A 12,613-nucleotide genomic window follows, 5' to 3' on the forward strand; every position below is an offset into this window, starting at 1 on the left:
TACTTTACAATGATACAGAACAGTACTTGTGTGTTATCTTATACAAATATGTACAGTTCCAATCAAAATGATTCAAGCCCCGTTGCAAATTAGGTTTATTAGCAAAACTTGCAAATATTCAGCTGTTTGTTATTGTTTTATTGGTTTAATGCAATGTAAATGGTCACTGCCTGTTCAACAAATTGCTTAAATAAATATTCCAAGCAAATGTAAGAAACTTAGTAATTTATCTTAAAAAGCAACTAATTTATGTTAGTAAGGTCAGGTTCACATTGCGTTGGTACAGTCCGTTCATTGCATGCGTTAAACGGATTGCACCAATGCTAGTGCCTTTTAAAGATCGCGTTATGCAATCGCGATAGCGCAGGTGCTCACCTACGCTCTCGGTGACGGACCCGGAAACGCTGCAGACTGCGTCCATGGGTCCGTCACAGAATGACGGCACATCGCTAATCCATGCCGATTATGACATGCGTTAGCGATGCGCTACATAATGGCAGTCAATGGATGCGCTAACGCATCCGTTTCATAGCGTTAGTGCCGCTGTGTAACGGATGCCGTCAGCGCATTCCTATTGACGCAATGTGAACCTTGCCTAAAAGTAAGATGGACTGCAACCACTTTCTTGAAATCCCATAGAAAATGTGACGCCAGTGAAGAATATGCCAAGACGTCTTCTGAAATGAGGCCTCGGTGGACTTTGAGGTTTGATTGGGATCATCTTCCTGTTGCAAGATCAAATGTCATGCAACCTTCAGATTTCTCACAGAGGGCATGAGATTTCCTGATACTTGAGTAACTCCATCATGCCCGGGTCATATAATATAGCTGATAAGATATTACAAGGTTTACTATATTTACTGATTTATACAAAATTAGTTGAAATTCTAGTTCCCATTTCAGGACTGACAATAGGATTACATTACACAATTTATATCAATGCAAACATGTAATCTTATTCAGGATAAAAGGATTATTCTAATATTCCTTAATTATGATCGTTCTGCGAATATAAAGAGAGGGGTGAAGGCCAGGCGCGTTCCAAGGTATCGTGTACACACCTACTGATGCCACTAGAAGCTCTTGTATCATTTGTGATGCTTTGCTTTACTTGATTTGGGTCTCTTTTTTGTTGGTACAGGGAGACTTAGTTGTTCACTTTGAACTTCAATGTGCGCTGGAGTTTCTATTAAGAAGAAAATATATGTGTTATGGATACTGGGTGGTACCAGAATCACAGTCAGGTACATTATAGCTTATTTATACAGAATGAGCAATATATACACAGTATCTTGGGGATTGTGTATAAGGGAGTTTTGGTTTTGAAACCCCTCAATAAACAGTAATGTAAGAATAGCTGACAGGGCCTCTTTAAAAGGAACCTGTCATGTCGTTAATTCTATTAACCTGTAGATATAGGCTTAATCTGCAGGTTATTAGCATCACAAAGCTGTCCGGCTGCCTTACTAAAAGTACAGCTATGTAGAGAAAATAAACTGTATTCCTCTCGAGAGCCGCCGGCTTTAAGTCATAGAGGCAAGCTAGGAGTGTCTGCAGTCATTGCTCACAGCATTGTGAGTGGAGTCTACAAGCATGATCTGGCACTTTAACAGCTTGCTTTGCACAGATGTGCTGCAGAGCGAGCTGTAAATTAACATAGTAACATAGTTATTAAGGTTGAAGGAAGACTTTAAGTCCATCTAGTTCAACCCATAGCCTAACCTACATGCCCTAACATGTTGATCCAGAGGAAGGCAAAAACCCATGTGGCAAAGAGTAAGCTCCACATTGGGGAAAAAAATTCCTTCCCGACTCCACATACGCAATCAGACTAGTTCCCTGGATCAACGCCCTAACAAGGAATCTAGTGTATATACCCTGTAACATTATACTTTTCCAGAAAGGTATCCAGTCCCCTCTTAAATTTAAGTAATGAATCACTCATTACAACATCATACGGCAGAGAGTTCCATAGTCTCACTGCTCTTACAGTAAAGAATCCGCGTCTGTTATTATGCTTAAACCTTTTTTCCTCCAGACGTAGAGGATGCCCCCTTGTCCCTGTCTCAGGTCTATGATTAAAAAGATCATCAGACAGGTCTTTGTACTGTCCCCTCATATATTTATACATTGTAATAAGATCACCCCTTAGCCTTCGTTTTTCCAAACTAAATAGCCCCAAGTGTAATAACCTATCTTGGTATGGCAGACCCCCCAGTCCTCTAATAACCTTGGTCGCTCTTCTCTGCACCCGCTCTAGTTCAGCTATGTCTTTCTTATACACCGGAGACCAGAACTTTGCACAGTATTCTAAGTGTGGTCGAACTAGTGACTTGTATAGAGGTAAAATTATGTTCTCCTCATGAGCATCTATGCCTCTTTTAATGCATCCCATTATTTTATTTGCCTTTGTAGCAGCTGCCTGACACTGGCCACTGAATGTGAGTTTGTCATCCACCCATACACCCAGATCTTTTTCAATTAATGTGCTGCGTCGTGTTTATTGCCACCACTTACTGTGTACTGAACGGTGACTGAATCCGCATCTCTATGACTGAAAGCCGGCGGCTATAGGGAAGAATAAAGTTAATTTTCGCCTTGTAGCCGCACTTTTAGTAAGGTGTTTGGTTGGGCAGCATTGTAGTGGTGTTAATATGCAGATTAACCCCATTTCTGAAAGCTAATAGCCATTTGGAGACATTCAAATAATTGTGGAGAACCTAATCCTTTGTTATTCCTCCCAGAAGTTTATGAATAAATTGATAACTTTGTTACCATTCCTCTTTCAATGGGAAATATCCCCTACACAGTCTGACACAATTACTGCTGATACGGTTTATTTTGTGGTAACTGCAATAGTTTACAAAAATGGACATATCAGGACATGACAGGACCTCTTAAAGGGGGATTTTCTGAAAATTAAAGTTATGAAATATATCAATTGGAAATATTTTAAATATGTGATCATAGGAGGTTCCAGCTATGAGACCCCAATGCAGTCAACTCATCGTCCGGAGATCTGTTAAGTGTTACGAGTTTTTCCTGTTTATAAAAGTTGTCCTAAAATTAGTTATCAATATATATATATATATATATATATATATATATATATATATATATATATATATATACTGTGTATATATATATATATATATATATATATATACTGTGTGTGTGTGTATATATATATATATATATATATATATATACTGTGTGTGTGTATATATATATACTGTATATATATATATATATATATAATATATATATATATATATATATATATATATATGTCATGGTTCAAATGCTTCCCAAGCCTTCATCAGAAATCTCCGGTCCAGGAAGGTGCTGTGCTGATTGTGCCTAAAATATACAGAATTTACCATTTCAAGCAAATACTCAGAGCCAAGTGTGAGGGGGGCTGTCTGACTGCTCATTTCAATACCTAAGCCTGTCACAGCTGATCAATAGACACTGTGCAGTTACTGGGTTACATATTGAAATGAGCAGTCAGAAAGTCCCCTTCACACATAACATCGGTAATGTGCTTGAAATTTCAAACCCAGTACTGTATTATTTCAGAACCCAGAAAGGGCTCTTATAGGTGAAGATTGGGAGCACATTTGAGACATGAAATATATTAATAAGCTGAGTAACTTACTAATTTAAAGGGATTTTCTGAGAAATAAGAAAAATAAATTAGACCTTTACATTTTAAACATTTTTCTAAATATCTTAATTTACGGTAGCAAAAAGCTATGCTTTACCTAGTAGGTAATTTCATAGTGGCACCCTGTTTGCTGGAGACAGGTCACAACAGAGCGGCATCCTGTCTGCTGGAGACAGAGGTCACGACAGAGCGGTGTCCTGTCTGCTTGAGACAGAGGTCACGACAGAGCGGCGTCCTGTCTACTGGAGACAGAGGTCACGACAGCGGTGTCCTGTCTACTGGAGACAGAGGTCACGACAGAGCAGCGTCCTGCAGGCTGGAGACAGAGGTCATGACAGAGCGGTGTCCTGTCTACTGGAGACAGAGGTCACCACAGAGCAGCGTCTTGTCTACTGGAGACAGAGGTCACCACAGAGCGGTGTCCTGTCTACTGGAGACAGAGGTCACGACAGAGCAGCGTCCTGTCTACTGGAGACAGAGGTCACGACAGAGCAGCGGCCTGTCTACTGGAGACAGAGGTCACGACAGAGCAGCGGCCTGTCTACTGGAGACAGAGGTCACGACAGAGCGGCGTCCTGTCAGGCTTCATGAACGCACATTCCACTGTCCAGTCAGCCTGACAGAACACAAAGTACAGCGGATTGTAGGAGAAGATAAACCTTTTCTTTAGCCCAACGTACTGTGTTTCTTCTGAAATCTAGGACGGGCTGCACAATGATGTATGGCAGGTGCCATCTTTGAAATCTTGAAAGAGTGCACTAGATAAAGCATAGCTTTTTTACTAAATAAAGGTATTTAGAAAAAATTTTAATATTTAAATGTGTATTTTATTACATTTCCCAGAGAACCCCTTTAAGCACACTTGAGGCCTTTTTTTTTTTCCTATTACACAGTAAAACGTAAATAAGTTACTCTTGTACGTAAGTAGGAAGTTTATGCTACTTTGTTAAAGGGGTTTCTCTATTGTTTCACTGGGGGACACTGCTTCTTTGTTAAAGGGGTAATGCCAACTTCCAACAATCAAAGCAGTGGCACATCCTAGTGATAAACCATCACTATCAGATAGAAAGACCCTTTTAATGGAAAGCTGTACAAATCAAACTAGCACTGAGCTCCCATTAAATGGTGTCCAATATTTGGGGCACTGTCTTGTACAAATCTACTAATCTAAGTTATCTCCTGTATCTTGGGAGAAGCAGTATAGCAATCTCTCCATGTTATTTAGTGATCTTCTTTAGTGATGAGCGCGTAAAATCGTTGCTCGGGTGATCTCCGAGTATTTGTTAGTGCTTGGAGATTTAGTTTTTGTTGACGCAGCTGCATGATTTACAGCTGCTAGCCAGCCTGAGTACATGTGGGGGTTGCCTGGTTGCTAGGGAATCCCCACATGTAATCAAGATGTCTAACAGTCGCAAATCATCTAGCTGCTGCGACTAAAACTAAATCTCCGAGCACTAACAAATACTCGGAGACCACCCGAGCGAGCTCTGGAAAACCCGAGCAACAGTCTACTCGCTCATCACTAATCTTCTTACCATCAAATTCCTCTTTGTTCTCTTTTTCTACGGAGGATTTTACTTCTCGTTCCTGTATCTTTTGCAATGCTGCTTTCAGTTCTTCCTCGAGACTTTCGGACCTTTCTTCAGATTTCTGAGCTCTCAGTTCTGCTTCCCTAGCAAGGGAATCAGGCTTGTAAATATTGAAATAAAAACAGTTGGTAAAAGCATACACTGACATCTTATTATTGTCCCTGAACGATTTCATTGCTGGCTGCTGTGGTAGTGAAGGATTGTTCTCGCAGGACTGTTGAAAAGCTATTGGAAGGTGAGAATAAAATACTGCATAGTAAGATCACTTTAAAAATATAAGTGTCAAATAGTTTTATTTTTATCAATTAACAAAATACAATGTGAATAAAAGCGAATTCTACATCAAATCAATATTTTGTGCTATCAACCTTTGCCTTCAAAACAGCATCAGTTCTCCTATGTCCACTATAATAATAATAATCTTTATTTATATAGCGCCAACATATTCCGCAGCGCTTTACAGTTTAACTAGCACACAGTTTTGAAGAAACTCAGCAAGGATTTGAGATCGAGGCTCGGTGGGTTCATATCAACACTTTCAGGACTCCTTGTTCTTTACGATGATGATGGTTCTTAATTCCATTGGCTGTATGTTTGGGGTCTTTGTTCTGCTGCAAAGTTGTAACACACCTGTGCAGGGTATCCCGGGCTTCGTTTCCTTCACCTGGATCTGCTGCTCTCGGCTCTGCATCGAGTTTTGCAAGTTGTCCGGAGAGGATCAATGACAATCTCCATAGCCTTTTTAAGGAAAATTTAGACACACACACACCTTGTTTTGGTGTGTTCCACCTTCTGTCCTGGTGGTGTTTGTGCTTGTATTCATCCCCGCAGGGTTCCACTTCATTTGTCAGGTGCTCCTTAGATTCTTGTGTGTGTCAGATCTCACATGACTTCCTGCATCAATACACAAGGTTCGTGTGTCCACCTGGAACTAAGGCTTAGAGGATTCACCTCATCTCATGAGTCTAAGGGTACCGTCACACATTGAAATTTCCATCGCTACGACGTTACGATTCGTGACGTTCTAGCGATATCGTTACGATATCGCTGTGTCTGACACGCTACTGCGATCAGACACCCTGCTGAGAATCGTACGTCGTAGCAGATCGTTTGGAACTTTCTTTCGTCGCTTGATCACCCGCTGACATCGCTGGATCGTTGTGTGTGACAGCGATCCAGCGATGTCTTCGCTTGTAACCAGGGTAAACATCGGGTAACTAAGCGCAGGGCCGCGCTTAGTAACCCGATGTTTACCCTGGTTACAAGCGTAAACGTAAAAAAACAAACAGTACATACTCACCCGTCGGTGTCCTTCATGTCCCTTGCCGTCTGCTTCCTGCTCTGAGTGCCGGCCGGAAAGTGAGAGCAGATCACAGCGGTGCTGCGCTCTGCTCACTGTACGGCTGCACTCAGAGCAGGAAGCAGACGGCAAGGGACATGAAGGACACCGACGGGTGAGTATGTACGGTTTGTTTTTTTACGTTTACGCTGGTAACCAGGGTAAACATCAGGTTACTAAGCGCGGCCCTGCGCTTAGTTACCCGATGTTTACCCTGGTTACCCGGGGACTTCGGCATCGCTCCAGCGCCGTGATTGCAACGTGTGACCGCATTCTACGACGCTGGAGCGATGATTATACGACGCTGCGACGTCACGAATCGTGCCGTCGCAGCGATTAAAATTTCAATGTGTGACGGTACCTTAACAAAAATAAATTTTGGGCCAACGAGATGCCTCGCTGATGGTATTTCATGATGGAAAAGTATCTGCTTGTATTTATTAGCATTGAAGATATCAGTCTTGACCAAATCCCAAACCCTTTTTGCAGAATTGCAGCCCCAACTTACTAAGAATGTACACCATGCTTCACGGTTGCCTGCAGACACTCATTATTGTACTGATCTGTAGCCTTTTTGTGAAGAAACTACCTTCTTTTACAGCCAAAAATGTCACATTTTGACTCCTCAGTCCAGAGCACATGCTGCAATTTTTCTGCATGTTTTTATGAATAGTTGACTCAGTTGGCTTGTTTCTGTGTCAAAGGTATGATTTTTTTTACCACAATATTTCCATGAAGACCACTTCTGGCCCGTCTTCTCTGAACAGTAGATGGATGTAGCTGGGCCCACTGGTTGCAGCCAGTTCTAAGCTGATGGCACTGCTGGACATTTTCCGATTTTGAAGGCAAAAAATCATAATGTGTCTCTCATCTGCTGCACTAAGTTTCCTCAAAAATCTTGAAGAGCACATATTGATACCCCAGTCTACTTTGAAATCTTAGCCTAGGAGAGACCTTGTTTTTGTAGTATAGCTACCTTGTGTCTTGTTGCTGCTCAGTCTTACTATGGTATATAACAAAGTCATGGAAGTGATGACATAGCCCCCACAGAGCCCTGATGTCAACATCACTGAGTACTATTATACATGAATAAATAGTCAAAGATTTGTGCAAGCCGAAATCCACAGAAGATCTGTGGTTAGTTTTTCCAAAATGTTTGGAACAACCTCTCTGCCGGGTTTCTTTAAAAACGGTCTGCAATTATTCCTAGGATTGAACCTTGTTAATTGATAAAAATAACACTTTAAAATGAATAAATGTAATAAATCATAAAAATTGTGGTATTTTGTAAAATGTGGGCAGAAACTATCCTGATTTTTTTTTCTTTGTAAACCATTTATCACAAAAAAAAACAAAGAGTACGTACAGGAGACGCTTTTCCAGTTGCTCCAAAGATGTCAGTGACTCAAATGCTTGTATGGAGCGTGGGGTGCTGGGCCGGCTAGCTGTGAGGACACCCTACATTAGAAAGAGTTACTGTCTATTAATTGCACAGCACTGATGCGTAACACATGTACAGTTAGGTCCATATATATTTGGACAGAGACAACATTTTTCTAATTTTGGTTATAGCCATTACCACAATGAATTTTAAACAAAACAATTCAGATGCAGTTGAAGTTCAGACTTTCAGCTTTCTTTTGAGGGTATCCACTTTAAAATTGGATGAAGGGTTTAGGAGTTTCAGCTCCTTAACATGTGCCACCCTGTTTTTAAAGGGACCAAAAGTAATTGGACAGATTCAATAATTTTAAATAAAATGTTAATTTTTAGTACTTGGTTGAAAACCCTTTGTTGGCAATGACTGCCTGATGTCTTGAACTCATGGACATCACCAGACTCTGTGTTTCCTCCTTTTTGATGCTCTGCCAGGCCTTCACTGCGGTGGTTTTCAGTTGCTGTTTGTTTGTGGGCCTTTCTGTCTGAAGTTTAGTCTATAACAAGTGAAATGCATGCTCAATTGGGTTGAGATCAGGTGACTGACTTGGCCATTCAAGAATATTAAACTTCTTTGATTTAATAAACTCCTGGGTTGCTTTTGCTTCATGTTTTGGGTCATTGTCCATCTGTAGTATGAAACGACGAGCAATCAGTTTGGCTGCATTTGGCTGGATCTGAGCACACAGTATGGCTCTGAAGACCTCAGAATTCATTCGGCTGCTTCTGTCCTGTGTCACATCATCAATAAACACTAGTGACCCAGTGCCACTGGCAGCCATGCATGCCCAAGCCATCACACTGCCTCCGCCGTGTTTTACAGATGATGTGGTATGCTTTGGATCATGAGCTGTACCACACCTTCGCCATACTTTTCTCTTTCCATCATTCTGGTAGAGGTTGATCTTGGATTCATCTGTCCAAAGAATGTTCTTCCAGAACTGTGCTGGCTTTTTTAGATGTTTTTTAGCAAAGTCCAGTCTAGCCTTTTTATTCTTGATGCTTATTAGTGACTTGCACCGTGCAGTGAACCCTCTGTATTTACTTTCATGCAGTTTTCTCTTTATGGTAGATTTGGATATTGATACGCCGACCTCCTGGAGAGTGCTGGTCACTTGGTTGGCTGTTGTGAAGGGGTTTCTCTTCACCATGGAGATTATTCTGCGATCATCCACCACTGTTGTCTTCCGTGGGCGCCCAGGTCTTTTTGCATTGATGAGTTCACCAGTGCTTTCTTTCTTTCTCAGGATGTACCAAATTGTAGATTTTGCCACTCCTAATATTGTAGCAATTTATCCGATGGTTTTTTTCTGTTTTCACAGCTTAAGGATGGCTTGTTTCACCTGCATGGAGAGCTCCTTGGACCGCATGTTTACTTCACAGCAAAACCTTCCAAATGCAAGCTCCACACCTCAAATCAACTCCAGGCCTTTTATCTGCTTAATTGAGAATGACATAACGAAGGGATTGCCCACACCTGTCCATGAAATAGCCTTGGAGTCAATTGTCCAATTACTTTTGGTCCCTTTAAAAACAGGGTGGCACATGTTAAGGAGCTGAAACTCCTAAACCCTTCATCCAATTTTATTGTGGATACCCTCAAATGAAAGCTGAAAGTCTGAACTTCAACTTCATTTGAATTGTTTTGTTTAAAATTAATTGTGGTAATGTCTATAAGCAAAATTAGAAAAATGTTGCCTCTGTCCAAATATATATGGACCTAACTGTATATGGCTAAATGTTTTTTTACTAGGGTGTAAAATACAAGTGTTCATGAAATACATGACTGACCTGTGCAAAAACGGCAATTTCCTCTTCCTTCAATGCTTTCTTACAAATGTTGCCATCGTAACCGATGATCCTCACGACGTCCTGGGCAGACGTGTCTGTAGTGTGAGACTTCCGGAGCCGAGCGCTAAACTAGAACATAGTAGACACAAATTGGAATGTAAGATGCTTTTGTGGTCTCCAACTGATTCGTCGACTACGATCTTATGCCCCTCTGAAAAGATGGACACTGCCACAAAGGAGCACAAACGAAGTCCATTAATCACTCCTGTCGGCGATTCAGCTGATCCATGTCAACAGAGCATCTCCTTTTCATCAAGGCTGCTCTGTCGATAGCCAACATCATGCTGATTAACAGCCAGCTCCCCACAGTTAGGCGGTGGGGATCCTGGCTGTCAATCAGCATGACGTAGGCAGTCGTGGCCTGTCAATAGAGCAGAAGAGAAGCTGCTGGTCTGTCGACATGAGTCCAGCGGAAGCTCCTGAGAAGTGGTCAGCGACAGATCTGTACCGGCAGAGGTCGGCTGTGTCGGGCACAAAAGTCAGGTAGGTAGCAACTAGCTGTCAGTTTTTAGGTCCATAGTGAAATTGAAAAAATAGTCCTGGATAAAGTCTTTATGCTTGGAGCCCCAGTCTTTACAAGTGCAAAATGTATCCTAATGGTAGATCCTGCAGGACACATAAATCATTTATTTTAATTGTATTTTGCGCCAAAACCAAGGCTAGTCTATAATAAATTAGTATAATTACCAAAGTTTACCTAATAAGGTATGAAGTGACAAGAAATAGAATAAAACAATTTTTTATTAACAAAAATGTTTAAAACAACTAATTTAGTAGAAAAAGACAGGGAGATGGAAAAGGACTTGTAGGACCTCCAAAGAACTAACCAGGATGTGACACACGAAGGTGGTAATTTTTCGATAATATGTCTGCTCCCAGAAAGTGTTCTCCAAAGGAGGTTGAAAGGGTATATCACAGAAAGGTGATGGACGCCAAGACGTCTCAAAAGTTTCACCTCATAATCCTCTATCCCACGGAGAACAAGGAAAAGCCTAACACCACAGGTATTAGCCTAACACCACAGGTATGCAATTTAAAATTGCTGACAACAGCTCACAAAAAGATGAAAAAATGAAAGAACTGAAACGAATCACAATCTATATTAGAACATAGAAATATCCTGTGGACTGTAATTACACGAACAACCACCAGATGGCAGGCACGTATAGGATAACATGCAATGCATAGAAAATCTAGGATTCGGAGACAAGCATGATGTAATTGAGCTGATAAAACATGGTCAAAGATTACCTGGGTCAAGAGGCTGGAAAGGAATGCAGCATAAAGATGTGGTTGCATCAGTGTCCTGACGAGCGCCGTTTCGTGTTTACCGCTTCTTCATAAAGGGGGGGGCGTGATATACCCTTGCAACCTCCTTCGGGGAACACTTTCCGGGAGCAGACATATTATCGAAAAATTACCACCTTCATGTGTCACATCCTGATTAGTTCTTTGGAGGTCCTACAATTCCTTTTCCATCTCCCTGTCTTTTTATACTAAATTAGTTGTTTTAAACATTTTTGTTAATAAAAAATTGTTTTATTCTACTATTTCTTGCGTCACTTCATACCTTATTAGGTAAACTTTGGTAATTATGTATATTTTAAGTATTACCGCCATTTATATGTCGGACCATGGGATTAATTAAATAATATAATAAATTAGTGCTGCTTAGCAATGTGTTTTCCTCTATATTTATGTACAAATCTGAACGCAAGAATAAAAGTGATGTACGTCTATTTATAACTATGACCCACTTAACTTTCACACAATGTATGACATTTTTATTACACATTTAATTTGAATTCTTAAAATAAAAACCTAAATCTGTCACCAGGTTTTTGCTACCCCATCTTCGAGCAGCATCATATAGGGACAGAGACCCGTTTCCAACAATGTATCACATATTGGGCTATTTACTGCAGTGTAATATAATCACTTTTATCTGCTGCAGATCTAGCAGTTGTTTGGCGGAAGGTTTGCTAGTCCTCTAGTGATAATCTCCTGCTGATAAACCTGTTATTTTATCAAAACTATAAGAAAGCAGCTCGGTAAGTGACACATCCCTGGAATCAGGGTTTCTATCTCTACTTTATGCTGCTTTCAGATTAGTTTGAAAAAACCTGGTGACAAGTCCCCTTTAAGTTCTATTTATTTTTTTAGCTAAGTTTTCTCACATGAGCTGAAGAACATATTGCTTGAAAACAGGTACCGACTAATACCGCTATATACTGGTAAATAATACAGGGAGGTTTTAGTTTGCAACTGCAGTTCCCTTTGCCAAAAACTGTCTCTGCTGATATTCTTTCCCTATGTAACAGTTTCACTGTATTTGCTGAGTAGTCTCAAGTACATGATGTGTAACCTCTTTGTTTTCTGTGTTTTGTGATTCTTCGGATATCTCTGTTGGAGCAGCATAGTCTGTAATGTTTGTGAGAAGCATCTGGCACGTTTCAATCCATTCACTGCAAGAGGTCTGAAGGACAAAGTGAAAGAAAATTTTCCATTATGGTTTTGGAATGGAACCTGCAGGATGTATAAAACTCAAGAGACCAATTATATTTCACTGTGTTAAAGCAGATCTGTAGCCAGATTTCACAATATAAACTGCATAAATTATTAAATGTAAAAATTAGACCTGACAAAGCTGGTGTACTTACTTTGAAATTCCATGTCCGAATATATAATTCTGATTTGAAAATGAGCATTTTTTTTTTTTTTTGGAGAGAC

At 40.5% G+C, this 12,613-nt stretch overlaps 1 protein-coding gene across 1 annotated transcript in view; it reads right to left on the bottom strand.

The window, feature by feature from the left end:
• Positions 1-75: 75 nt before the first annotated feature.
• AXDND1 (axonemal dynein light chain domain containing 1) overlaps positions 76-12,613 on the bottom strand; it is a 50,248-nt gene continuing 37,710 nt past the window's right edge. The window contains exons 20-24 of the mRNA XM_077277669.1: positions 12,249-12,359; positions 9,824-9,952; positions 7,962-8,053; positions 5,203-5,339; positions 76-1,186 (exon numbers count right to left, since the gene is read on the bottom strand). Coding sequence (XP_077133784.1) covers positions 1,089-1,186; positions 5,203-5,339; positions 7,962-8,053; positions 9,824-9,952; positions 12,249-12,359 — 567 coding nt within the window. The 3' untranslated portion in view covers positions 76-1,088. The remainder of the gene's footprint in view (positions 1,187-5,202; positions 5,340-7,961; positions 8,054-9,823; positions 9,953-12,248; positions 12,360-12,613) is intronic.

This window comes from Ranitomeya variabilis, chromosome 8 (assembly GCF_051348905.1).
Source record: "Ranitomeya variabilis isolate aRanVar5 chromosome 8, aRanVar5.hap1, whole genome shotgun sequence".
In the NCBI taxonomy this organism is placed as follows: domain Eukaryota; kingdom Metazoa; phylum Chordata; class Amphibia; order Anura; family Dendrobatidae; genus Ranitomeya; species Ranitomeya variabilis.